The 26,198-nt window shown below is 53.5% G+C and overlaps 7 protein-coding genes across 7 annotated transcripts; 6 read left to right on the top strand and 1 right to left on the bottom strand.

The window, feature by feature from the left end:
- Positions 1-6: 6 nt before the first annotated feature.
- On the top strand, positions 7-2,310 carry Z519_00106 (uncharacterized protein; the record flags this gene model as incomplete). The annotated part of the gene is made up of 1 exon (XM_016757865.1): positions 7-2,310. The coding sequence occupies one exon, from the start codon at positions 7-9 to the stop codon at positions 2,308-2,310; it is 2,304 nt and encodes a 767-aa protein (XP_016625114.1).
- Positions 2,311-3,550: 1,240 nt separating this feature from the next.
- Positions 3,551-5,325, bottom strand: Z519_00105 (uncharacterized protein; the record flags this gene model as incomplete). The annotated part of the gene is made up of 2 exons (XM_016757864.1): positions 3,551-5,233; positions 5,302-5,325. 2 exons carry the CDS (start codon positions 5,323-5,325, stop codon positions 3,551-3,553), a joined length of 1,707 nt encoding a protein of 568 aa, XP_016625113.1.
- Positions 5,326-6,447: 1,122 nt separating this feature from the next.
- Positions 6,448-10,227, top strand: Z519_00104 (uncharacterized protein; the record flags this gene model as incomplete). Its single annotated transcript, XM_016757863.1, has 1 exon — positions 6,448-10,227. One exon carries the CDS (start codon positions 6,448-6,450, stop codon positions 10,225-10,227), a length of 3,780 nt encoding a protein of 1,259 aa, XP_016625112.1.
- Positions 10,228-11,317: 1,090 nt separating this feature from the next.
- On the top strand, positions 11,318-12,471 carry Z519_00103 (uncharacterized protein; the record flags this gene model as incomplete). The annotated part of the gene is made up of 2 exons (XM_016757862.1): positions 11,318-12,368; positions 12,431-12,471. The coding sequence occupies 2 exons, from the start codon at positions 11,318-11,320 to the stop codon at positions 12,469-12,471; spliced, it is 1,092 nt and encodes a 363-aa protein (XP_016625111.1).
- A 1,318-nt stretch (positions 12,472-13,789) lies between these two features.
- On the top strand, positions 13,790-15,270 carry Z519_00102 (uncharacterized protein; the record flags this gene model as incomplete). The annotated part of the gene is made up of 2 exons (XM_016757861.1): positions 13,790-14,126; positions 14,192-15,270. The coding sequence occupies 2 exons, from the start codon at positions 13,790-13,792 to the stop codon at positions 15,268-15,270; spliced, it is 1,416 nt and encodes a 471-aa protein (XP_016625110.1).
- Positions 15,271-17,176: 1,906 nt separating this feature from the next.
- On the top strand, positions 17,177-19,402 carry Z519_00101 (uncharacterized protein; the record flags this gene model as incomplete). The annotated part of the gene is made up of 1 exon (XM_016757860.1): positions 17,177-19,402. One exon carries the CDS (start codon positions 17,177-17,179, stop codon positions 19,400-19,402), a length of 2,226 nt encoding a protein of 741 aa, XP_016625109.1.
- Positions 19,403-23,517: 4,115 nt separating this feature from the next.
- Positions 23,518-25,023, top strand: Z519_00100 (uncharacterized protein; the record flags this gene model as incomplete). Its single annotated transcript, XM_016757859.1, has 1 exon — positions 23,518-25,023. One exon carries the CDS (start codon positions 23,518-23,520, stop codon positions 25,021-25,023), a length of 1,506 nt encoding a protein of 501 aa, XP_016625108.1.
- Between the last annotated feature and the right edge of the window lie 1,175 nt (positions 25,024-26,198).

The raw sequence follows: 26,198 nt of genomic DNA, 5'->3' as shown, positions 1-26,198 counted from the left end.
TTCCCAATGCACATTCCCATCGCCGCTGTCACGGTTAGTGCCTACCCGACAGAGTCACTGCATCTTTTTGCCCCTGAAGATGGATTGCAACCCGGCGCCGGCTACGAAAAGTGGTCGTCGTTCATTGGCATTGTTACGGCAATTGTGGGAAATCTCCTCATCTCTTTTGCTCTGAACACCCAGAGATACGCGCACATCCTCATAGACCGCGAGTATTCCGAGTCGAGAAAATCGTTCGCGAATGGACACACCACCCCCGGGCATGTGCCTGGCCCCGCCGACGAAGCGCAGGAAGAGATCGCGGAGGAACGAAGGAGAAAGAATCTCCAGATATCTGATCACAAGAGAAGTGTAGATGAAGAACCGGGGGAATCGGCACCTCGTTCCTCTCAGGAGACTCTACAGCCTCCCCTGGGACCCGCTCAGCAGGACCATCGCCGTGAGAAAGACTCCACCAACGACCTTGAGAGAGCGTCATATCTCAAGTCGCCATACTGGTGGCTAGGCCTAGTGCTGATGATCATTGGGGAAGCGGGCAATTTCCTTGCCTATGGCTTCGCTCCTGCGTCCATTGTCAGCCCCTTGGGTGTTGTCGCCTTGATCTCAAATTGTCTGATTGCTCCGCTCATGCTCAAGGAGCGGTTTCGTCGACGCGATCTGTACGGAGTCCTGGTTGCAATTGCCGGCGCTGTCACGGTGGTCCTGTCCGCCAGAAGCAGTGAGGCTAAATTCGGACCAGGTGAACTGTGGAAGACCATAAAGAGATGGGAATTCCTCCTCTACGTCATCATCACCGTGTTACTGATTGTGGCTCTGATGTATCTAGAGCCAAGATATGGTCGCAAGACCATACTCGTCGACCTTGGTCTGGTGGCATTATGTGGAGGCTATACCGCGCTCTCCACCAAAGGTGTCTCGTCGCTTTTGTCCGTTTCCCTTTACAAGGCGTTTACGTTTGCCATCTTCTATTTCCTCGTCCTTGTCCTCATTGCCTCGGCGCTCATGCAGATTCGATATCTGAATCGTGCTTTGCAGATCTACGATTCGACGCAGGTCATACCAACACAATTTGTACTCTTCACTCTTTCTGTCATTATTGGCTCGGCGGTGTTGTACCGAGATTTTGAACATACTACATTGGACAAGGCAATCAAATTTATCATCGGATGCCTTTTGACCTTCTTTGGCGTATATCTCATCACAAGCCAACGTCACGAGATAGGCGAAGCGGAAGAAACTGCTCGAGACGAGGAGGAGACGATACAGCTTCTCGACGAGGAAACAGAAGACGTCAATGAGCGGACACCATTGAAGCGAGATGCACCTAAACTGACGGGTGCACTAACGGCTGAGTATCCAGTGGTCATCGATTCAGAGCAAGCCCAAGCTACTACCGCTCCGCCACGGACGCCACGACGATTATCGAACGCATCTTCGATAGTTCCCTCAATCTCGGTCACACCTGCTGAACCTTCTGAAGACCTTATTTCCAACCCCTGGCTCTCTTCCACCGAGCAAATCGATGCTTCGTTACCACCACTAACACCTCAAGTCAGCGGAATTCGCGACGAATCCACACCCTTCTATACCCCGGCAACATCAAAACACCTCGAGCGCTCTGCGTCATCGCCCGCAGAGCCAGAAACACCCTCGAAACCATCCGGAACTCCTCGACCTCCGAGCCCAGATCGCTCCGCAAGACCTACGCCTGATGACAACTCGCCTGCCCCTAGTTTCCTCGCCCGTGGCTCTAGGGGAAGCATTTCCCGGCTCTTTCCCGTCCCAGGCCCGCTTTTACCGCCTCTGTCAAACTCGCTCAGCGCTTTGGTGGCGGATTCGTTACTAAAAGGTGAAGGGGCACCCCGTTCTGTGCGCGCTGCGCTCCGTCGATCCCGTTCCGGGAGGCATTCTATTGACGACCGACGACGGACTGTTGCTGTAACTGAAGACGTCGACGGGTACGATCCGCTGGCAGCGTTGAATATGCACTGGCAAAACCGCAGCGCCGACAGTGCTCAAGATTTAAGTCGTGCTCAGACGCATGAGGCGAGACCGGGTGGGGTTCAGGGTGGTAATGGCATCGAGGTGGACGGGGAGAGTGACATGGGTAAGAGGAGAACCAGACTAAGGGCGTTGAGCGAAACCCTGAGCGGGATGATGGGTCGCCACTCTTCAGGGAGAAAGCGGAGGGAGAGCGATAGCAAAGGAAAAGATGCACTGGGGGATCGAATTGGTGGTGGTGGTGGTGGTGGTGGTGGTGGTGATGATGATAGGAGGAGTGCAAGGAGAGACGAGAACGGCTATTCATGATGGGAAAGCAGTGTCATCCTGTAGCGTAATGTTAGTAGATAATACCCCCTGTACGGAGTACATTGGCCCAATACGAGATTTACTTTCAAGGGCATGTACTCCATACATTGGTCCGATTGCCATGCCATCCGAGCTCTCTATCTAGGAGTTGATGTGATTCGAAAGTCGATGGGACAAGAATGTCGGAGCGGACAATGCTGAGCTTCCCTTTTCCTCTCTGACTTGTACCGCTCATTGTCCTCGTCAGTGGTGGCACTATGCCCATAACCAGCTGGACCCGACGAGATCGATTCATGTCTCGCCGTCTTGACGTAAACAGCATGATAATCGATCGATTCGGTCGGAGTTGCTTGTTGCTGTGGACCACCCTTCTAGCCTTGCATCGATCTGGGTTCTCAACGAGGCTGTAATCGCCTGGGGTGGGTCGCTCTGAGGAATCAGATCAAACCACTTCCCAGGTGGTGTTGCCCATGTAATGGTGATGTTGACGCCCAATGGTGCGGTTTGCAACTTTCACGATCCGGACCTTTCATGCTTTGACCGTAAGATACCACCTTGTGTCCGTCATCAGTGGCAGCATCCAGATGAAGCCAGACCAATCTCGTCACGGCGTTTTCTTGGTTCCGCATCAAGGACCCCTTCTTGAGCCTCTTCGGCAGCTGACAGGGCGATTCCAATGGCTCTTCTCGCACATATACATCGTGATCGACCAATGGTGCTTGTTGAATAACTTCCTCCCGGCCGGATTCGTCATATATCTCAATCGGTGCTGGACGGCGATAATCGTCTGGAATGAGTGCAACATCCTTGGCCTGGTGTTTCTCCTTTGAACTGTGGACTTGGACCTTGGATCCGGCGATGCGTAAATAACTCGGGTTGGGCTATGCTTCGTAGAGCCGACCGCAAGGCGCAATATACCCAATCGATCCGGTCGGACTCGAGGTTCGATCATGCAGGTATGCGGCAGCTTAGAAGATGTTTCTCCATCATCTGCGTGGCACTTTGCTCCGAGTCATCCACTTAGAACGTCGATTATAAATCGTATCGAGGGTATCGGATCCCTCTATACATGAATACATTCCACACACGGTTCCGGCACAGCGCAGAGAATATCATCCGTCGTCTTGCACCTTGCGTCTCAACGATCGTGCTCTTTTCGCTTTCTCAAATCCCAGTTCTACCCATATCCATGCTGTGTTTCTGCTGGTATCTCTGGCTTCTACTTTGCTCGTACTCGGTCTCATCCTCCAGCAGCAGACTCGTCTTCGCCTCCCTCCGTGGTAGTCTCCTCGCCAGGACCGGTCTTGTCGCCATTGCCTGGCCTGCCAGCCCTCTCACGTGCCCTTCTCGCCTTGGCTCCAGCCTTCAGACTATCCCATTTCTCTCTATACTTGGTGATGGTTTCTTTCAACTTCATGTTTTCTTCTTCCCGCTTTCTCGCCCTCGCATCGCTCTTGCGGAGGATTTCTTCCAGTTCTGCTATTCTGCGTTGTGTCGCGTCACGATTTCCTCCTCCCCCGCTGTTGCCGATACCAGCCATTCCACCGCTGTCTAGTCCCATCTTTCCGCTGATACCCTTACCACGTGAGTTTTCTGGGGAGAGCATTGGCGAGCGGTTGTGTAGGGAGCGTATGCTCTGCGCTAGTGCCGCGGAGGAAGTTTGAGCGGACATCTCAAAGACGTGTAATCTCTTGGAAAGTGTGTCAGAGAGGTGCTTGAGCGCTTGATTCTCTAGTGCGAGCTCTTCCATCGTCTTGCCGTTGACTTTAATCTCGTCGGCCCCCCCACGGGCCCTGGCAAAGCGGCCTGGCGGTCCGTTGGCTGGAGCCGGAAGTATCGTACTTTGGGCGTCGACGAAATTGTCCTCGGAGATATTTGAGAGATTCGAAGTTTGGCGGCGATGACCAGGCCCACGAAGGCCAGCACGGGCCTCTTCGCGTTCGGCCCGGGACATGATTTCGGCATAGGAAATTGTGCCGCCGGTGGTGGGAACAACGTAGAAGGACTCCGATGGGTTGGACGTGCTGTGGCCGGTGCCGGAAACCGCACGCAAGGCTGCACGCGAGATGAGCTGGGAATAATCGACCGACGGCGCTGCTGGTGCTGGACGGGACACCGCTTTCGGGGCTTTAGAAGGGAGTTGAGCGGGAGTAGATGGTGGCTTAGACGGTGCAGCACTCGTTAGTGGCAAACCGGCAAATGCCAAAGGTGCACTGAGTTTCGAAACAAGGCTCTCGAAAGTTGTATAGAACTGCTGGAATGGAGCATCCGAGCTTTGGGCCTCTAGCTGTTCCATCGTATTTGATTTTGCTGGAGGTGGAGAAATCGGCGGTGCCCATGATGGACGTGAATTCGACTGACGGGACATGGACAAAAGAGCATCACTGGGATCTGCATTCGTTCGGAGGGCAGATTTGCCCCTTGTATCATCTTGAGCGTTGTGTCCGTCGGCATGTTGATTCGAGACCAAGGGAGAAATCGGGGTAGGTCGTTTCTGTCGGTTGTTAGGTATGCCTCTCGCGGAGGCGAGATTGCTTGCAATGGAAGAGGACAATTCGCGAGAACTCGACCTCAAGCCTCTGGGAAGTCTCGGAGGGTGGATGGTGGCCTCCGGCGAAGGCGATCTGTTTGGTTCCTGCTTCTGCTGCACTGGCACTGGCATGGGCAGCGCATTTTCGCCCTCGCCAGTTGATGCATGGTTGGCAGCCTCCTTCGCTGGTGGGTTCTCATGAGCTGCCCTCAGCAGTTGACCCAGCTTCTTGTGATGTTGTTCTAATAAATTCAACACGCGGAGTGCCTCAGAATCTGAAGTCTCTTGGGCCGCAGCGGCGAACTCTGCTGCGGCCAGATCATGCTCCTCGCTGGCGGCAACGGGATTGTGACGACGCGCCTCGAGAGCAGCATTTCGGGCATGGGTATGAGCCTGGGTAGGAGAACATTAGAATGGGCATCGTTGTTCTTCCATCCCTCAATCTCCGACATGGTGCTTACGAGAGTCAGTGGTGCTGTCTCCATCTATTCTTAGCTCAATTATTGAGAGGATTGCGAGGAATCTCGGGCTGCTGGCTGTAGTGCATCGACATGTACGGAGGATAGGATGGTGAGGCGTAAGCGACATTGTTCTGATTCGCGCCTGTTCAGCCTTTGTGGAAGCAAGTCATGGCCACATCGAGTCGCGAGTCACAGGTCACAAGGCTGCAGTGACGCTGTTTTTCTTTGGAGATCTTGGTGGGGGTGGTCTTGGGGAAAGGGGGGCGGTGAGTCCTGTGCTAACGCTCAATATGCCACTAGCCCCTAAGACGGGTGGCACGGGAGCCGAAAAGCAGCCGCACCAACCCAAAGCAGCTGCCTAACAAGTACCGGTAGGTACGGCAGCCTTGGATCCCTGGGTTCGACCAATTCATGCCTGGAGCCTGGAGCCACCAGGGCTGCCAGGCCCTCCAGCCAGCTGCTCGCATTGAGATCACTACCTAGGTAGATGCCTCGATTGGCACGCTTGAGCGCCTGAGAGCTTGAGAGCCGCCGCCCAAATGCGCGGAGTTATTCAATCTGCCTGCAGTGGCCAATGCATCGCCTTGCCGCATTCGGGGGTTTCTTGCCGGTTTACGCAAGCCATTCGAGCCTTTCCAGCCCTCCCCACTGTTTCCATCTGGGCGTCGCTGGTGGCATCACGGCTTTGAACCCCTAAGCTCGCAGCCCACTAGGTTCTGGCCAGTCACAGCGCCCTTTTCCTGTACCTACTACGTATTATTACCGATGCCCTGAGACGGCAGCCTGAACGCACTACACAACCATCTCCAAAGCACTGACTGCATCTCGACTAACGGTGACCGCCGTCAACCTGGCTTCAACTTCTCCCTCCTCCATTCTTCAGTTCCCTGCACTCCTTCTTTTATCCTTTGAGACATTTTCATATCCATTTTGATGTGATACTTTTGGATGCTCCCCTCTTTTTGTGTTAGGATCCACATGCCGTTCGTTACCATTGTCCGTGTGACATCACGCGGATTGCGCCCCCGTTGCTCCTAAACACTGGTGGCCGCATTGCAGCACACGACAACTGCATTCTCATCAGCCCCGGAATTGCCTTGAATGGCCGCGGTCTCTACCCAATCCTCTCCTCATGTCGCGCCTACAATGCCCGAGCCTTCTCCCCAGCTGAAGGGTCTCAAGAAAGTTCTCTCCAACAGGCGCCGTTCGTCGGAACTCGTGGGCGACGAGATCATCAAAGATTTGCGCACCGAATCCATTGACTCGGTCACCTTGGACAAATCCCCCACGAGACAAAGTGTGCGCTCTATCAGTCAAGATGGGAGCAGCAAATCTGGCAGCAGTGGAGTGCGCAAATTGCTGCCGGGTCATAGTAAGCGACAGAGAAGGAAGCTGCGCGAATTGGAACTGAAGGCTGCGGTTGAAGATCTGACAAGAGGAAGAACTGGTACCGGGTTGAGTGTCGCATCTGTTCCAGCACCATTGAGCAGGAGAGGCAGCAGTCAGGGTGGTGATGGTGATACCAGTCTCCTCACAGACGACTCGGAGGTCGAAACAACTCCCCTGGTTACCCGAGATTCTCACACTGGCTTCGCATCCATGTCCTCGCCCTTGATATCTACGACCACCACCCGTAGTGATGGTGAATCCCTACAAAGCCCCTCCAAAGAGCTATCGATGAGCACCATCCCGACCCTCATTGAACCTTCAGAGAATGAAAATTCTCCCTCACCCAAGAGTGCGCCTCCGTCTGACTCCGCTCCAGCCTTACCCTGTTCCGCTGGGTTGATTGACCGAGCAGACTCGCTAAAACCAGAATCTCGCCGCGACAGTATATCCAAGCTCCGAGGCAAATCACCTGGAAGGAGGTTTAGAGATGTTTTTGGCAAGCCTAGCAAGAGTCCGAAAATCAGCCCCGAGCGGAGGGAAACCGAGCCTGTCGCCGGAGTTGCTAGCAACGAAAGCCTCCCAACAGGATCGAAAGCTTATGAAGAGCAAAACTCTCCTGGACAGACGACAGCGGTTCCCCCGGTGTCAACTAACCCCCAAACCAGTTCAATGCCACACCTCGATACACTTCGGCCTTTAACACCTCCTGCTGCTCTCATAGGCACTCCGCTTACCACCGTTACTCCTCCTACACCTACTGACGCTCGTTTTGAACCATCCATTGAGTCTCCGAATGCCGAGAAGCCAGACCCCAAGACTCCATCGGAAAGCTCGAATATTGTGGTCAGTCCTTCTGGGAACATGATATCACACCGGCGGATCCGTTCTGCGTCTTCTGTCACACATCAGCCCAGCAAGCTCTCTACTTCGTTCACTGCCCCACTGATGCCTACCTCGGAGGAGAGGAGAACGCCGTCTGGAGGTATATTCTCGTCTTGGGTCTCCGCGGCACAAAATGCCGCATCGACCATCACGAACCTGACGGGACAGGGCCGAAACCGGGCTGGTACTAATGCGTCAGACGCCACTAATAAGCAGAAAAATGCCGAGGAATCCATTAAAGAAGAAGAGGAAGAAATCCCTGAACCAGAAGTCCCGCGCAAGCAGTTGGCAGTAGAGACACTGGGCTCGGGAGACTTGAACTTTGAAGACCTGGGTCTGAAGACTGAGGATAAGAATGCGTCCTCCACCAAGGCCGATGCGATTGAGCTCAAGAGGGACGCCACTGCAGAGAAGGAGGAGGTTGCTGCTAAAGTGGAAGACGCCCTTGCGAAACGGGCTGTTTCGGCTGCCTATGAAAAGCCGTCGAATACGACAACTCCTGTGGCTGAAATACCCGATCCCGTGGGTAGCAGCATGAGGCACGCACAGGCAATAGCAGCGGCAAACAGCGGGGAAAGGACGCCTCCTAACGGCAGTATTTTCGAAGGCGAATTGGGTTCGGTCAAACGCACGGGGAGTGTTCGCAGTCGAATTGGAAAGCGAAGATCCCGAGGATCATCCACAGCAACTGGCCAGTCTGCAATTGGTGCTATGATAGGGGCAAGCACTGCGACGCTGGCAAATCCAGCCAAGGGGCCCCGATTAACGGGATTCACGATGGCTCCAAAGCAACGCAATCGAAACTTCCATCAACAGTTCCGGAGTGTTCCCGAAGATGACTATTTAATCGAAGACTACAGTTGTGCTCTGCAAAAGGAGATCCTGCTTGCTGGGAGGATCTACATTTCCGAAGGCCACATATGCTTTTTCAGCAATATCCTTGGCTGGGTGACGACGGTGGTGATTTCTTTCGAGGAAGTTGTCAGTATAGAGCGGGAGAACACGGCAGTCGTGTTTCCAAACGCCATCGCCATCCAGACATTACATGCTCGTCACACCTTTCGAAGCTTAATATATCGAGAGCAGACTTATGATCTGCTGATCGGGATTTGGCGCGTCAGTCATCCGGCAAGTTTCCAAAAGAGCATGAACGGGAAGCAATTAGCCGCTGAAGAGGCCAGTGCCGCCACCGTGGCAGAAAATGAAGCAAGTGCTCAGCCCAGTGATGGCAGCTCCACTGAAGAATCGAACTCAGACGGAGATGATGACAGTGCTCCCAGTCTTCTAGAAAGCAGTGCGAGCAACGCCGGCAGTGAGCTTGTGGATGGCAAGACCGTGTCTAGAAAACCGTCCGGCATGAACACAAGCGCTGTTGCGCAAACGGCTAGCATCCTGGCCGGAACAGCAAGCAATGTTCCACAACCCCTTGCTGCCCAAGCTGGATTTCCAGAGGCAGCAAATGACTTCCCCGGGCCAGCGAGTCATGCGCCAACCGAATGCTCGGACAGTGCTACACATTACGACAAGATCATGAAGGACGAGGTCATTCCTGCTCCATTGGGCAAGATATATTCTCTGCTGTACGGGCCCGAGTCAGGATTCTTTGTGCGTAAATTTTTGGCCGATGAATGCAAATGTACAGAAATTACTTTCGAGGACGACAAGAAAGGGTTGAACAATGACGTCAAAAGCAGGCAGTATTCGTATATCAAGCCACTGGGGGGAAGCATTGGCCCGAAACAGACCAAGTGCATCACGACGGAGAATTTGGATTTCTTCGACCTCGAAAAATCGGTGAGCATCACCTGTACTACGCAAACTCCCGATGTTCCGAGTGGCAATGCATTCAGCACTAAAACTCGGTACTGTCTCTCCTGGGCACCTGGCAACGCGACGAGATTCCAGATGAATTGCACGGTCGAATGGACGGCCAAGTCCTGGCTGAAAGGGCCTATTGAAAAGGGTGCAAATGAAGGTCAGCAGCAGTACGGTGATAGTCTGGTCAAGATCCTCAAGGGTGCGGTTAGCGGCCGTCCTAGGGGGACGACGAATGCTAGCAAAGGCTCGAAATTGGCCAAGAAGAAGCGGAAAGGTGAGAAGAAAACCAAGGAAGAAAAAATCGAAGAAGAGAAGAAACAAGGAGTGAACTGGGGGATTTTCGAACCCTTGCGCCCATTATCTCCCGTTATAGACATGGTAAGACCCGTCGTCAAAATGGAGGTCGTGGTGGCAATTCTCTTTATCATGGTCTTGTGGATGTGGATCCGTGGCCCGGCGGGAACTACTCAACTCAGCCCGTATAAGTCGCAGTCGGAGCGCCTGGCGGTATATGACTCTCTGTGGTCGCGAGAGGAGAATGAGTTTTGGGACTGGCTTGAGTCTCGCGCCAGTATTGATACTGTTTCGCTGCGCGAGACATCTACAAGAAGTTTCGGACGGCCAAACATGAACGAAAACAGCGATACTGCGAAGCAGAGGTTGACGCAGCGGCAGAGGCGAAAGCGGAGTACGTCCTCGACGAGGCAAGACGTGGAAGCCAGGATTAAACAAGAAAAGCTCAGCCAAAGAGAGATGGAGGACGCGATTAAAATCACGAAGGAGAGGTTGGAAATTCTCGAAAAGGTGATGGAGAAGAAAAAGTATCAACGACGATAGTGTGAACGACTGTCGCATTTCCGTTTCCGGATACATCTTTCATGGGCAGGGCGCGAAGGCTCAGGGCGGTCAGGTATCATTATACGGCTTGCTGGAACTCGTTTGGATAAGAGAAAGAGTGACGGGGAGACGGAAACGGATAGGAAAGAATCAGCATGATTTATTGTTGTCACTTGGGGTGGAGGAAACACATGGCTTTGGGTCTCCCGTTTATCCATGACAGAGGCTCCTGTACCGAGTACTACACTCAATATCATTCACTTTGTGCGCCGGCAGCTGGTCTGAAACAGTGACCGTGGGGGTAGAATACAAATACGTCAGCACGGCGTTTCGAGGTATCTACCTACCCGCTATGTACTGAGTTCCTCAGGGACCTATAGCGCCCCGTAGGCACCCAATAGGCAGTCTCTAGCCTGGACAGGTGGCCAAGGCCCGTGAATACCCACTCTGGCAGCCCCAAAGCTTAGCTGTTTACCTAGGGCCCGGACCTGGGCCTGACCTGGGTACAGTAGTACGCAGGTGCCCACTCTTCGCGCTACGCTTCAATGAACGTGGATCCCCATGTGCATCGACACCTCCTGATAGAAACCTAAAACACCGTGCATGCGCAATCACTTTCGTGCTACCTCAATAAGGTCGACTTTCGAGGACTCTTTGCTGTTTTCTTCTTCCCATGCCCTTTACCTGTGACGCCTGCAATCTTCCTACTCCTCTCTCTGTCCCTTCTACCATCTCCTCCGTCCCTCTCGAAGCGAGCTCTTTCCTCGACCCGCCGTTCCACCTTCGCTCTTCACATTTCTGTAGCTGCGGCAGGACCGTTCAGCCTAGGGCAAAGCCATGTCACGATAATGTATTTCCACTCGCCCTCATAGTTCTCTTCAATCAGTGTCCCTGCGACCACCTAGGAAGACTATTGCGACTTGTACCTAGCCGTCGCACTCCTCTGTCCACAGCTCCCCATAAAGCCTGAACCCTATGCCTCCGATCTTCGACCGGCCGTGAACGGACTGGAAAAGTGACAGTCTTGCCATCCAAGTCCTCCACCTGCAACTACTCCAATTCGGGCCGATTTCAGAGGCTGGATCTCGTAATGGCAATATCCAACTCGTGGAGACGTGCAGCTCTCGCCGCTACCATCCTGCTGACTTTATTCCTCCTGCTGCGGCATTCGTCTCTCTCACCGAGCCTTCCTCCAGGGGAAGTTGCTGAAGGCAGACAACCCTCGAGACCCTACCCTCCTCCCAAGCCTCCGAATATCGTCCCGGGGGCTCAGCAGACAGTCCAGGATGTGGCTGACAGACCACTGCGAGAGAGATTACGATACCATTTCCCCTACGACATTGAAGCCAAGTTCCCAGCGTACATTTGGCAGACCTGGAAACACGAACCGGGTTCGGGCAACTTCGAGGAGAGACTACGACCCTTTGAGGCATCCTGGTCGAATCTACATCCTGGCTTTGTTCATGAGGTGGTAACGGACGAGGCCGCAATGCACCTCATCAGTTATCTGTATGCCTCAATGCCCCAGATTGTTCAAGCATACGAAGCCATGCCCCTTCCTGTAATTCGCGCCGACTTCTTCCGCTACCTGATTCTGCTTGCGCGTGGGGGGATCTACAGTGACATCGACACGCAGGCTCTCAAGTCTGCCATGGATTGGTTGCCGCAAAACCTGGACAAGACTACAGTGGGCTTGGTGGTGGGAATTGAGGCTGATCCGGACAGACCAGACTGGAATGAGTGGTATGCTAGAAGGATACAGTTCTGTCAATGGACGATCCAATCCAAGCCAGGCCACCCAGTTCTGAGAGATATTGTAGCCACCATCACCGAAGACACATTGGCCATGCAAAAGGCTGGGGAACTGCGAAAGGGCAAAGAACCAGCCAAGAGCATCATGGAATACACGGGACCTGGCGTTTGGACGGATGCGCTGTTTTCATACTTCAACAACGAAGAATACTTTGATTTCAGCGGCCGGAAAACGAATGTGTCATACCCTGATTTTTTCGCCATCACCGAACACAAGAAGATTGGCGACGTGGTGGTGCTGCCAATCACGAGCTTCAGTCCGGGCGTAGGCCAGATGGGTTCGGAGGGACCTGAGCACCCCATGGCTTTCGTGAGACATGATTTTGACGGTATGTGATCTCTAGGTGAGCCGTTGGCGGGACGCGATTGAATAGCTAATCACCATTTACAGGTTCGTGGAAGCCCGAGAATGAGCGCATGAAGGACAATTGAACGCAGTCTATTTGTTTATCGGCTTGCCCCTTGAGTACAGAAGTACTCCATACTTGTTCGAGTGTGGTTTTCTTTTTGGCAGCGTCATCCGAGCGTGGGACGCCGAAAAAGGTGCCAGGACAGTAAATGAGAGTATTAACTGGGAATGGAACTAATCGACGATTTGAACGTCATGCATATAATAGACAGAGGGTTAAATCCATTGGAGGAGTTATTGAAACACAGGCCGCAAATGGTCCGGCAGGGACGCCATGTACTTCTAGGGAGTAGAGAGAACGCATACTAAAAGTGTGACCCTGTCCATACAACGACTTCCCCATTGAGAGCTTGTGAGATTGTGCTTGCGCCCTCTGGTGCCCATGCCTACAATATGCACCATATTCGCCAACAATTCCGGCGATGGATGTGTGTCGATGTTGTGCAAGTGCTGTGCCATTCAACCGGCATATTTGGACAGCTGAAGCAGCACGGTCGCACCAATTTGATCACCAGGATCGACATGGCCGGCCCAGACATGGCAGGGAGGGAGGGGGGAGGAGGAGGAATACAACTAGCTCTCGATACCCAGCGAGCCAGGTTCCGTCTCGTCTCTTTTTGCCTTTTGCATTCTGCTCGGCTGCCAGTGCCAAATGCCAAATGCCTAATGCCTCCTGGTGTCTGGTCAAGGTACCTCGTAATCTGGTCTGGTTTCAGCTGTCAGCCACTCAAAATCCTCCGCATCCACCCGCCTGTCGTCATGCCCGCCATGCTGGTTTTCTGGTTTTCTCGTTACGAGATCTCCACTGCGACAGATGCGTGCTAGGCTCTGCTAGTCCTGAGCAGCTGAGGGAATCGGGAATCAGGGATCCCAAGACTAGGGAGACCCAAACAAACCGCTGGGGCTGGGGGGAAGAGGGGAGGCAAGCAAGTCCAAGAGGGTCACTCAGCAGCACCAGCAGCAAGTCTTTTGTGTGAAGCCTTCGTCTATCATTCCGCCTCCACTGCGCTGCTTTCCTCTGAGCCTTTTTTTTTGGTTGCTGCTCTTGGGGCAGTGCCTCTTCTCTCTCTCTCTCTCTCACACACAATCCCTACGCTTCCTCCTCCCAATCTGCTCCCTCGCAGGAATCAGCTGCAATCCTCGTCCTCGTCGCCCTCCTACACTATCGTCCAGCAAAGAGAACCCGACCAGCACTGCCTCACCGCTGACGCCGCCTTGCCTTGACGCCCCTCTTTGATCGCAAATCGCATTGTGTTTCGATCTCCCCGCTTCGAGATGACTTTCAGCCTTGACGCTCCCTAGGCTACTTGGAAAAGAAAAAGATGCGAACTGGCTGTTCCGATGAGCACAGCGACGCTTCAGACGCCGCAGCAACAGCCGCCGCCGCAGCGAGCGGCCTCAGCTCAGGGCCATAGGCAGTATCTACGAAACAGCAACCCTCAAAACACTCGGAGCGCCTCTCACCCACATCCCAGTCGTCAGTACGATAAGGAGCAAACCCAGAAATATGTCAATCCTGCCCGGCCCAAAGAAGAAGAAGAAGAGGAGGAGGAGGAGGAGGAGGATGATATTATGTCTCCGGAGGAGATCTCCAAGGCCCCAGAAGAGAAGAAGCTGGGCCAGTCATCCCGCACCCTAAAGGTCACCGACTTCGAGTTGATGCGGACACTTGGAACCGGTAAACCTATCCCATAGGCTTGACTCCACGCGCACAGACATAACTAACAAAAGTCGCGGTGCCAGGTACCTTTGCGCGAGTCTGGCTATGTCGCTTCGCCAATCCTCATCCGCAGGACAGAGACAAGGTCTTCGCGCTCAAAGTCCTGAAAAAGGTGGATGTCATCAAATTAAAACAGGTCGAGCATGTCCGAAACGAGCGGGATGTTCTCGCCGCAGTTGCTGGACACCCTTTTATCACCACCCTAATTACATCATTCTCCGATGAGACCTCACTGTACATGCTGCTGGACTACACCCCTGGCGGAGAGATCTTTTCGTATCTCAGGCGGGCTCGTCGCTTCCCCTTTTCAACCGTCCAGTTTTACGCGGCCGAAATCACTCTGATTTTGGCCTACCTCCACGAGGTGCAATTCGTTGCATATCGAGACCTCAAGCCGGAAAACATCCTCCTCGATGTCGACGGACACCTCAAACTGGTCGACTTCGGTTTTGCCAAGTACCTTCCGGCTAGTCCAGAACAGCATGGCGAGAATGGCGAGAGCGCCACCCTCGAAAAGCTGGGCACAGAGCATCCCGAACCCCAGGCCAACGGAGCGGGTGTCACATATACCCTTTGCGGCACGCCTGAATATCTTGCGCCCGAAGTGATACGAAACACTGGCCACGGAACCGCGGTCGATTGGTGGGCACTGGGTATTTTGGTCTACGAAATGCTGATCGGTCAACCACCGTTTTGGGACCAGAACCCCATGCGCATCTATGAGCAGATTGTTGCGGGTCACATCCGCTTCCCTACTGCGCATCCGTCTCAACACGGACACCGTCATAGCCTTCACGTGCCCCGGGCTGCACGAGATTTCATTCTCGCCCTGTGCAAGACCGATCCGACCCAAAGACTCGGGCACATTGCCGGTGGGAGCAAGAGAGTGATGCAACACTATTTCTTTGATGGCATTGATTGGGATGAAATATACTACCGGAAGAAGCGGGGCCCCATTATTCCCAGGGTGGAATGGGCTGGCGATGCAGGCAACTTCGATGAGTATCCCGATCCCATCGAGGGTGAAGAGAGTGAGGGTGGGAGAGGCAGATACACAGATGAACTACGGGAAGAGTGGGAAGACGCATTCAAGGACTTTTAGGTTTTCCAATCTTCTGAGGACGCGAAAGGTGGGGGGCCCGGGCGGGAAATGAGCACAGACGGCGAATTCGAAGGTGTATACTCGGTGCAATCGGTCCACGCTTTGGATGCTGAGCATACGGTGTCGGATTTTGATTTGCAAATGACTAGAAAAAAGGGTGTTGGTCTGTGATTGCTCAGGGCGTATATTGTCAGCCCGCCTCTGATTCATGCGTAGCGATGTAATGCACGCCGGTTGTCGGCCCAGGATACCAGTTCGAAGACGCATGGAAGAAGCAACGATCTACATCACGCACGTTGGTAGGGAGGGTCGTTACTGGAATTCATACAATTTGGTTTTTTGTTTTGATTTTTCTTTTTCTTTTTTTTTTTTTTGGTTAAAAAAAAAACAAAAGGAAAAAGGACTGTTTGTCGCGGGCTTTATTTGTTAAGGCCGTCGCATCAAATGGAGACAAATCTCGAACCACCCTTCTAATAACCCAGGGATCTCGTGGGCTGCAGCGAATGTGACACAGATGGACGGCCCAGTTGGCAGTGCCCAACCAGAAGCTACTCGGCGAGTCAATATGTAATAGTCGGAGTAACGATTGGGAATGGATGGCTTCACTGTACGCCTTTCACTGTAAAGCCTTGCACCATGATCTGAATCACACGAAGTGCACCGCGACAACTCATGATCTTTCCAAGGACAAGCGTAAATTTTCATTTGGCTCCAATTCTCGTCTTCTTTTTATTTTTCGCCTAGGCTGATTTCATTGTAGATTATGTGCTTTGGAGAATAAAAGGGCAGCGACGCACCCCGAACGACGGAGCATCCTTCCTCTATCGGCCCTGGCCTGGCTTCATAGAGCAGCTCTGAGGGGCCTTGTAGACTTGAACCTATAGCCTTGTCATGCACAAGACGTCGGAAGCTGCTGTCGAAGTTCCAGCTACACTAGAGGTCCCGCGCTGAAGGGTCCTGTTGTTGGCTTGCTACCTTGACGGGAACCCCCTGAAACTCTGATCCCGACCTGCGTTGCGATGCCTCCAGCTCAAACACGGAGGAGTAAGACTCCTTCATTAGGTATTAAGCAAGCAGATAATAATCCCGAAATGATACTTTGGATTGTGTCGTATCTGGCGAATGGTGTTGGCACAAGGCTGAGAATTTGTCAAGCAAGTGGCAGCCTCACTCGCCTGAGCGCTCGCCCTGCGTTGCGGGGAAGCCTAGTGGCCTGCGGTGGTTTGGCTAAGTATGTCGGCCAACTGGTGTAAGTCGCAACACTTTCCCACGTCAAACTCGAGTTGGAGAAACGGGGTTACCTATTAATGCTCTTCAACTTACTAGCATCTTCACACGAGAAACTCGTGCCATCTACAAGTATGCGAAGCGATTTTAGAGCGCAGTAACATTTCCAAATCATTGCCTGTCAATATCCTAGTCTCACTCCTCCTTCCGAACCCCCAGTCGCCCGGCTCGCGTCTTCCTCATACGTCGCATCTTCGTCGACATCCCTCTCACAATGGCAGGCATACAACCTACAAGGGATCAAATATCCCAAGTATGTGCCATAACACAGGTGGACGAAGGTAGCGCGAGGATTCTGCTCAAGGTGAGCCCATGATCATCACAGCGACACAAAGGAGGGCTATTGACTCCTTGCGGCGCAGAAAAGCAACAACGACGTCAACAGTGCCATCAACGCCTGGTTTGAAGACCCCACGAGGTCCGTGATTGAAGAGCCTGTACGCTCGGTTCGGCCATCGTCCAGTCCAAGAAATGCTTGCTGATGGGTGGGTGTGAGGACAGCCGGCTTCCAACGACTGGCAATACCAAGACCATCTTCCATGTAAGTTCTCGTACCCATACACATTTGAGGGCTTGTATAGTGACTCGAGCCTTTGCTGTAGTTCAAGATGATGTGAGCATGGGAGGAGTCGCCGCCCTGTCTCGCCCGCCTTCACGAGTCGACAATTCGATGATGGACCTCTCTTCCGAACATGCCGCGGCTTCAGCAAGCAATGTCAAGTCCCTTAAAGAACAAGAAGAAATGAACGATCCGGAGCTTCAACGGGCAATGGCCGAGTCACTGAGGCAGACCCTGCCAGCACAGGAAGACGGAGTAACAGGTACTGGGACACATTTCGGGCCTGCCAACCGGGAATACTACGACCCCAGCAGCTGGGCTTTAACTACCTATTCCACCTCGCGGGAGATCGTTGAACATCCGCCTCCATCAAAGCGAAGAAGGATAGGCGATGCACCTCCTTTCCTGCGTGGCTCAAAGGAGACTGGCTACTTGGGTTCCTTGCTTACGATCTACCACAATATCCCTCTCGCTCGCCAAGCTCTTCTCATGCCTCCTCTGAAAGTCCATGCTTACGCCCACGATAATAGCTGGTGGTCTGGGGCCACCGACGAGAACACCAAGGCCTTGTCGACCGATAATACTCTCCGCATTGACCGGCAAGAGTGCAATCTCCTTACAGAAGTCCAATGCCTGATGGCTTTTCTTGACAGGACCACTCGGGCCTATGGCAGTGTCGATGCTTTGGCGGATTTACAGGCCGTTCGTAGTCGAAACGATGACACGCCATTTCATCGTTTTCTCGAAGCTTGGACGGCAGCAGCTGTGAAGCAGGCTCCCCAGGAACAACTGACGCAGGTCTTTAGTTCCGTGGCAACGAAGGCAGGGGGGCCGGGCGACCCTACAATGGTGGAGAAGACCCTGTATTGCATCGATCCTTTCATCAATCATTTCCCTGGTGAGACTTTGACCGATTTGCTCGACAACACGATCTGGAATGATGAGCATGGAAACATAGATGATGTTTGGATCAGCCATTGCGCGGAGATCTTTACTATCCGAGTCCACGATCCTAACAGCACATCGAGAAGCTCGGATTTGCAATTGGATCCTATATGGTACCCCGACCGGTACATGTATGAATGCAGGGAGCAGATGCAGCAGATACGCAAAGAGCTTCAGTCAATTCGCCGAGAGATGGATCAATATACTCACATTCAACGCCGCTGCCAAATTTTCAAGTCGCCTGACAACAGGCTCCTCGATGTTGCTGAAGTTCTCAATGCTGCAGCCAAAGCTTCGACTACGGTGTTGGGGAAGAAATCTGTCCCGAACGGCTTTCTCGACAGCCAGGGATCCGGAGCCGAAGATACAGTCACCCAGTCCGACGTGGATGAGCTCGGCTTGGCATTGCAATCTGTGCTCCAAAAGATCCGGCAAAAGTTGGATTCTCTTGAACAACGTAAGAATGAGCTTCGGGTCAGGAGCCGGCAGATCACGATGCAACTCACAAAACCCACGCCAGAGATTCCGGACGTTCCCAGTCACAAATACACTCTTCAGGGTGTCGCTACCAAACCTGGAGTCACTTATTTCCGCCGACAGGACCCGAGCATTCGTTTCATGGTCGACGATGATGCATTGGACCAGGACAGCATAAGTTGTGGTTGGTGGAGAACTGCGTGGCTACAAGAAGAAACCCAACACCCCGTCTTGGATCCTCCGATGTTGGGCCCTGTGACCAGAGCCCAGGCGGAAGCAACCAAGCAGTCAGAGAGCACCCCTTACTCGGTCACCAGGGTCCAGGAGGCCGAAGTGCTAGAGGCGGTTAGAAAGGAATCCAACTCTGTGCTGCTGGTATATGCCAACGAAAACGCGATGAACTTTCAGGGTGGCGAATTGAGCATTTCACTTCGGCACTTTGTTGATCGCGATAACCAAGCATTTGCAGAGGAATTGCAACAAGAACAAGGTCCACTACCTAGTGCATCTGCTGATGTCGAGGTCGAGACCGAATTTGAAGATGTCCCTTTGATTGACCCAACAGGATCCAGCGGCTCAGTTCGTGAGCTCACACCCATGTCGACTTCCAGCCCCGACCATGACGAAGACAGACCACCCTCCCCCAGACATGCGATTGGACAAAGTTCGGCCCAAATTCCTGAAGAGCCGCCTTCCTACGAGGAAAGCGTCGGCAAGCAGGAAATGCAGGAGAGAAAGGGGAATAAGATTGGCTTATATGCGGAACAAATGCTGCAGAGATACGGAAACGATGGGGCCCAGAAAATGGGAGAGAACGACATTAGTAGCGGTTGCCCAGAGGTTGAGAATGCGAAAGCGGTGTGAGTGATATCAAGACTTTAAGCCTGGGGAGTCATGGCACATAATGTTAGTCGGGGCCTCACACTGGCAGCTGGGATGATGAGCGTGGCCACGAGCACATTGGAGGAGAAACGTTTTCCGCGGGCGGACTGTTGGAGAGGGATCTCGAGCGCCGTTCTTGCCGGACAAGGTTCAGATACTGGCTTCGTGCTGTCCCGTTGGTCGTGTCTGGATAGCGAAGTCGCACAGGGAAGGGAAGAGCCGTCTTCGAGAGCTACGGGTTGGGGTCACACAACATCCTGGACACTTGGGGGCCATGTGGCACCAGGCCGTGGCGTGTCAACAAGAATTCTTGGATACATTGGGCCTTCGATCCTGACGTTGGAGATGAGATGGAGAGGAACGGAAGAATTGGGCATCACTCAGGCTTTTGTAAGTGACGAGCCTCGAATATGGGCCGCTTGGGAGTTTGGCTGTGTCTCCTTGTCCCTGTCTCCCCGGGCCATGAATCCAAGGATGGCCAGAGTGGGCGCGGGCCTGCATGGCGCAAAGTGTGAGTCTTGTCTCTTTTCACGAAATACTAGTAGCAAGCTCACCAGCGGGCAATGTTGCCCTCTTCGAGTGACTGGAGCAATGCCTTCCTTACCCAGTAGATCCCTGTCGCCTCTCCACTAGCGAGCCAGTCAATTGTGTGAATGCCTTGTTCTGGCAGTTGGGATAACTAGCTGGGTAGCTAGGCAGCTAGGTGGTACTTGTAGCTGCTGCGGGGCGCATGTTCTGATACGCGGCACAGAAACTGCTCCAGGTCAAGCCAGGTGTCTGTCTGGCTTTCCGTCTGAAGTGGCGGCCAGTCGGCGCACCACCAAGGGCACCCTCTTTGACCCTCCTTTCAATGTGCCCCAAGCTGACAAGTTGTCGTCCCTACCTAGGTAATAGCGCCAAAAGGTCCTTCCCATTCTCGAATCTCGACGCCCCCTAAGCTCTGCGGAAATGCAGCAGCTGAATCCCGGGTGTCCTATCAGCAGCCACCCAGCCAGACTGTGCCGCAAGTCGAGAGCTAAGAGCCAAGCAGCTATGCGGGTTTGGAAGATCATCAGGGCTACCAGGGCTTGCCAGGGCTACCCCTCGCGGTTTCAGGTACCGAAGACTTGCCTGCGGCTCCGACCCAGACTCAGCAACAACGAGATGGGGCAATGGAATGTCCGTTTGCGATGCAGGTGAGCTGCAAAGTCCTCAATATATATATCAAGAGTCAAGACCAACCTCTCGCGGGAGCTGGGCCTTTCCGAACCGATCTAGCAGCCAGAGTCAACCCCGAGCAGCAGCAAGTCGACCGACGACGAGACTCCTACGACGACCCCACGTGGTTGACTGCTGGTTAGCTCGACTTCACGGTGGTCGCGGTGGCGCGCCCAGCACGAATCCCACTGCCCCCAGTCCGTTGCACTCATCGAACGGGCCCAATCGGAAGTTTAACGCGATGGGTACCCAATACTAAGCCTCTTGGTCCTCGAAATCCAGAACTCGAACCCCCCTTTGATACTAGTGACTTGGGAAAAAGATCGAACTTGTGATTGAGGGGTCAGAGCCTAGAGGTCACCGGCCCCGGCAGCGCAGGCACAGCCTTCAACATCATTGGTACTCAGACCTTGGGAAAGAAAAGCCGATGGTGCCACTCAGCAAGCTGGTGTCGGTGGTGTGGTAACTACATGTACGCAGAGGTAATGGAAAGTCGAGTCAACCGCCTACGGAGTCAGCGTACCCCGTTATCGCGTCAACTGGGCCAGGGAAGAAGGAGGAGAGCAAATGGTGCCTACCTAAGTAGCCCTATGGCTAGAAGGCAGGGATATGCCGGACTCCATTTGGATGGCCTGGGGCGACCGACGGGGGCGACATATTAGGTAGAAGGGGCGTGCGTTTGGATGCTTACTGTATCACTGCCCTCCGAACTCCGAGAGCTTCTCCCCCAAAATGGCTCTAAAACCTCAGACTGGCTCAGCTTGACTGGTCCGCGGATTTCAAGGTCGGCCGCCATCGTCCTCAACCGCAAGAAAGAGACGTGGTCAGTCGAAAAAGTGGCACACAGACGAAAACAACTAACAGGGCTTTCAACTGCCAACCGCATCTACCGACTGCTTACAGAATGTGCAAATTGCCCCAGCCAGTCGCGACGGAAGCATCCTTTGCGACACGCCATTATTGGTAATCGATGGTCCCCGTCACCAAACTTCCACACCTAGAACGCCTCAGGAGGACCAAAATACGGAACACCCTCCTTGCTTTGTTTGTTTCTGCTTTGACTCGGAGGATACTGTCGGTTTGTTTTCCTGCTTCTTCAGTCAGGGATCCAATTACCGCGCCATTCTATATCTTTGGCGTCTCCTATTTGACTGCTTCAAGCATCAAATTTCATCGTCTTTGACCAGATACGGTACGTTCACCAACACCAATAACTAGCTCGCCGTGCACCTAACCGTCTCCCCCTAGCCACTTACGGCCGGGGGATAGCATCAGTCCTACCTAGGTAAATCCTCTCCAAAACTCTCCACCAGATCTTTGGGACGCAACACTGGCTCCCACAAAGACCGAGTCCTAGCAACATTCAACTCGCCAGCCGGATACGTGATCCTACGACCACCGACGGCTTGGTCCCGAGTTAAACGGCATCCCTCTTTTCTTTCGAAGGCGCCCACCCCCATGTCCAACCGCGACCAACTCCGGTAAGGATCATTTGGTCCAGATACACCAAAGTTTGCGACAGCTTCATTAAATTCACGCCATCCACGAAGCCGTGGCCAAAGCACCGGATCTCCAATCCTTCTTCTCGCCTGCATTCTGACAGCCTTATCCGAACTCGTTTCTGTTTGACCGACTCCCAGATCCTCCAAGCGAACGGTCCCGTGTGTCTTGCTTGTGCGTACGTGTGCTGAAAGTCCCTAACCGGTACCCACTGATCATCTCTCCGCGTTTATCTCTGCTCGTGGTGGACACTGGAAGCTTACATGTCTGGACAGGACCAATATCAGCTGCCAACCCCCCTCTCTCGGCGTCCACCACTCAGCACCCTGGCCATGCGGCCTGTTTAGCGTGGTGCATGCCAGGCCCTACTGCCCGGCTCCATCCCCACCACCCGGTCGCCGCGCGATCGCGATTTGTATCTCACTCCTGCCCACCCTGCGCCTCCAGCTTGGTGTGAGGCGTCTTGGAGCCCATCTGCAAGCCACCACGGTGTCGGATTGGCACGATTGATCATCCTGGCGTCTGCCAAACACTGTCTCCCCAGGCCTAGCCGTTCTTTATCGCTCCCTATCGACAGGGCCAGTCGACGCCGCCAAAAGATTCCGCGTCGTTAGAATCGCTATCCCACCTCTGCATCTTCCTCAACTTCCTTGCAATCCTCAGCCCTTTTTCGACTGAAACTGCTCCCCCCGTCCCAATTCCCGCCCTCCTGTCCTCACACACCCTCCAGCACCTTGTCTCTACACGCTCAGAATATTGTCATCATTTTTGACTTGCTTTACACTCCATTGTCTCGCTCTCCCGTCAACGGGCGAATTCGCTTTGCGACAGTCCAAGCACAATCGACCGATCGGTGGATACTCCTTTTGCGACCTTTGAGCACCGTCCTACATAGTACTCGCTGGTACTTGTCACATCATCTTCGAGATTGATAACCATTTCACCCATTTTTGCCGGGGACCACCCAAGCTGTTGCTATCACTGTTTCAGGTTCATAAGCATCACTCGGACTTATCCCTTCAGGCTCTGGCACCAATACTTCCCCACCGAGTCCGGAATCTGTCACTCCCGTATACGGTCTCTTGGACAGTACTTGGGGTATCAACTCGGTCCTCGCAATCGGTACATCCTGAATCTGCAGGAACGGCGACACCGCGTCTGTCCTGAATGCGTAATTGCATGACACTCAACCAATTTCGCTGAAAGCAAAGTGGTTTGCCCTTGGTTCACTTTGACATTGCACGTCAAAGGAGACTCCTTGCCGTTTACAGTTCAGCTCGGGGTTTGTGGTAGGCGAAGATCCGGCTCCCTCTGTTTTCCTCGCTCTTCAAAGAATGAGTGTGGTTGCATTCAGTTTCCCAGAGCCTCGACTGCAGCCCAATTTGTCGGACTCATATACAATGCCTACGTATCCTTCAGGTTTCGAAGGTGCGGCTGCAGATAGGCGCATGTCGAGTGCGAATGAAGCCGCGCTCATGGCTCTTCCGACCGTTATGTTGCGGCGTCTGCCGCGAAATACCACTCTCGAGGCAGTCCGTACGATGCTTTTATTTGCCAAAGATTTACAAGACACCGAGATCATCCCGAATGAGTATGAAGAGGATGTTGGCTTCACCACCGCGGTGGCTCGATTCGGCTCCATGGCCGGGGCAACTGAAGCGCAAACCATGCTTGATGGCAAGCCTAACACCGCTGGGCAGGCCAAAATGATTGTGGAGATGATCAGAAGCCCATCCATGGCAGCGGTACCCCGGCGCAACACCATCGATCCCCTAGCTGGCCGCAAAATAGGTCAGTCGATGTCTCCATCCATGGCCAACGCTCAGAAGTCCTCACGGTTCAACGGCACCTTCCAGTCCATGGACAAGACAACATCTCCGCCGCCTGTCGGGTCTCCGCCGGAACTTGTGTCGCCGGACACCAGTTCCCAACTGCAGACCATCTTTTCGCCGAAGTCCCCGGTGCCGAGCGCCATGGTAGATCGCCCTCGAGCCAGCGGGAAGAAGGTGATCAATGAAGATGGCGCAGATGACGATACGGGCGAGTTACTCAAGGATCCCTTGGCGTATATGAATAACTCCTCAACCAGCACCACAGGCAAGAAGCCGACAAACCCCCATATGCCTCCTGCCGCGTTCTCGGCGCTCTCCCTGAATACCAATATTGGCAACGGCGCAGCGTCCAATTACGCATCTCCTCGGTCTGCGGTGGGGTCTCGAACTCCTCACGCACAGTTTCCTATCATGGGACCAAACGGGCCTTACTCGATTCCTTCTCAACCTTACCTACGACATAACTATCCCCCGGTCAACCCTGCCGATCAAAATCCGCCCTGTAATACTTTGTATGTGGGGAACTTGCCCATTGACACATCGGAGGATGAGCTCAAAGCCATGTTTTCCAAGCAGCGCGGGTACAAAAGATTGTGCTTCCGAACCAAACAGAACGGGCCCATGTGTTTTGTGGAGTTTGAAGACATTTCGTTCGCAACCAAGGCTCTAAATGAACTGTACGGGGCGCAGCTCCACAACAGTGTCAAAGGGGGAATCCGGTTGAGCTTCTCGAAGAATCCGCTGGGAGTCCGTGCGGGTCAACCCGGGAGCAACAATCCAAGCACGCCTCTCAGCGTGACTGGGCCGATGGGCGTGAACGGATTCAGCAATGTCACGCCTGGTAGCTTTTCGACGGCCAGCGGACCGCCGCCAGGTCTATCAGCCCCGCCAGGACTCAACATGTCCATGGCTGCGATGAACGGTGTTGGCGTTCCTCCGGGAACATTTGTGAATCAAGGATTCCCGCTGGCAAACGGCCCGGCGCCGAACCTGCGAGGGATGCCGATGAACAGTGGGGCACCGGGACCGGGAGCAGTTGGGGGCATGTATCCCGACTACATGCTCGGGCGGTGAAAGAGGCGAGAGTGCCAGGGCCATGGGCGAATAACACGACTCGGCATGGCGGAAAGGTTAGCATAGGTGTGGTATTGAACTGCTTTACGGGCCAGCATCCCTCTGTTCAACATGAGACCTGGACATGGGCGCGCGTGCTTACGGGAATTTTGGTTGAGTCGAAATGGCGAGATTGTCGTTGATTGATTTTCGAGCACAAAGATTCCCCTTTTAGCAGACAATAAGCAGGCGGGCAAGCGAATTGGCGTTTTCTTTTCTTTATCCCCGGATTTGATCTAGGCAGCAAAGGTTGGCGATCTGGAAGGGAACCACAGGAACCAGACGAAGGGCAGGCAAATTTCTAGCACAATGTACTCACTGTCATTATCGAAGCGATTTTTATTTTGCATGGACGGAGTGAAGCTGACATTACGGAGGGAGAAACTCGTGGATTCGGCATTTTGCTTGGTGATTGAGGTGGAACATGGTTTCTCTGAGGGAAATGGAGGACTGTCTCAACGGCGACGGCGGTGGCAAGGGCAATGGCGATGGCGACGGCGATGGCGACGGCAATAGCGGATAAGCACCATTTGTGCAAGACTGGGAGGAGGAGAATTCGACTTGTGACGAAAAACTACTTCTATTGCATGGACTTTTATGACATGAAGAGCAAAGGCGACAGGAACTCATTAGGACGGAGCGCTATTGGTTTGTTTTGCTTTCTTGCCATTCAATTCTGGTTTAGCAACTCATTGATCCATAGCGAGGCATGTAGTTATCGACGGCACGATCGATGGAAGGATAGCCGGAAGCGAGAAAAGACGGGTTGCATGGGACATTGGCCGGGTTCTCATACTCGAATCTGCTTGATAGAGAGTGGTCGTGGTGATTTGCTGTTTTGGCTAGGTAACGTTTTTGATAGAGAAGCAAAGATCAAGAAGGTTCCAAGTTGTCTCGAAATGCAAAACGACCCGAGGAGAAGGTGAAGAAGACAAAGTGAAGCCTTTGATCGAGATGTGGTGCAGATTTGACTGTCAGATGCAGTCAGTGCCGCCATTTAGGTTGTTGGTTCGTCGGTCAATTGGCGAGTGGTGAGTGGTGAGTATCTATCTATGAGGTCCCTCGTATGGAGGCTATCTAGTAGTGGGTGGTTGGGTGGTGAGGTGGTGAGGTGGTGAGGTGGTGAGGTGGTGAGG

Source organism: Cladophialophora bantiana (assembly GCF_000835475.1).
Source record: "Cladophialophora bantiana CBS 173.52 unplaced genomic scaffold supercont1.1, whole genome shotgun sequence".
Lineage (NCBI taxonomy): Eukaryota > Fungi > Ascomycota > Eurotiomycetes > Chaetothyriales > Herpotrichiellaceae > Cladophialophora > Cladophialophora bantiana.
The sequence above is the reverse complement of the archived record's forward strand: the minus strand, read 5'-3'. Positions and strand labels throughout refer to the sequence as shown.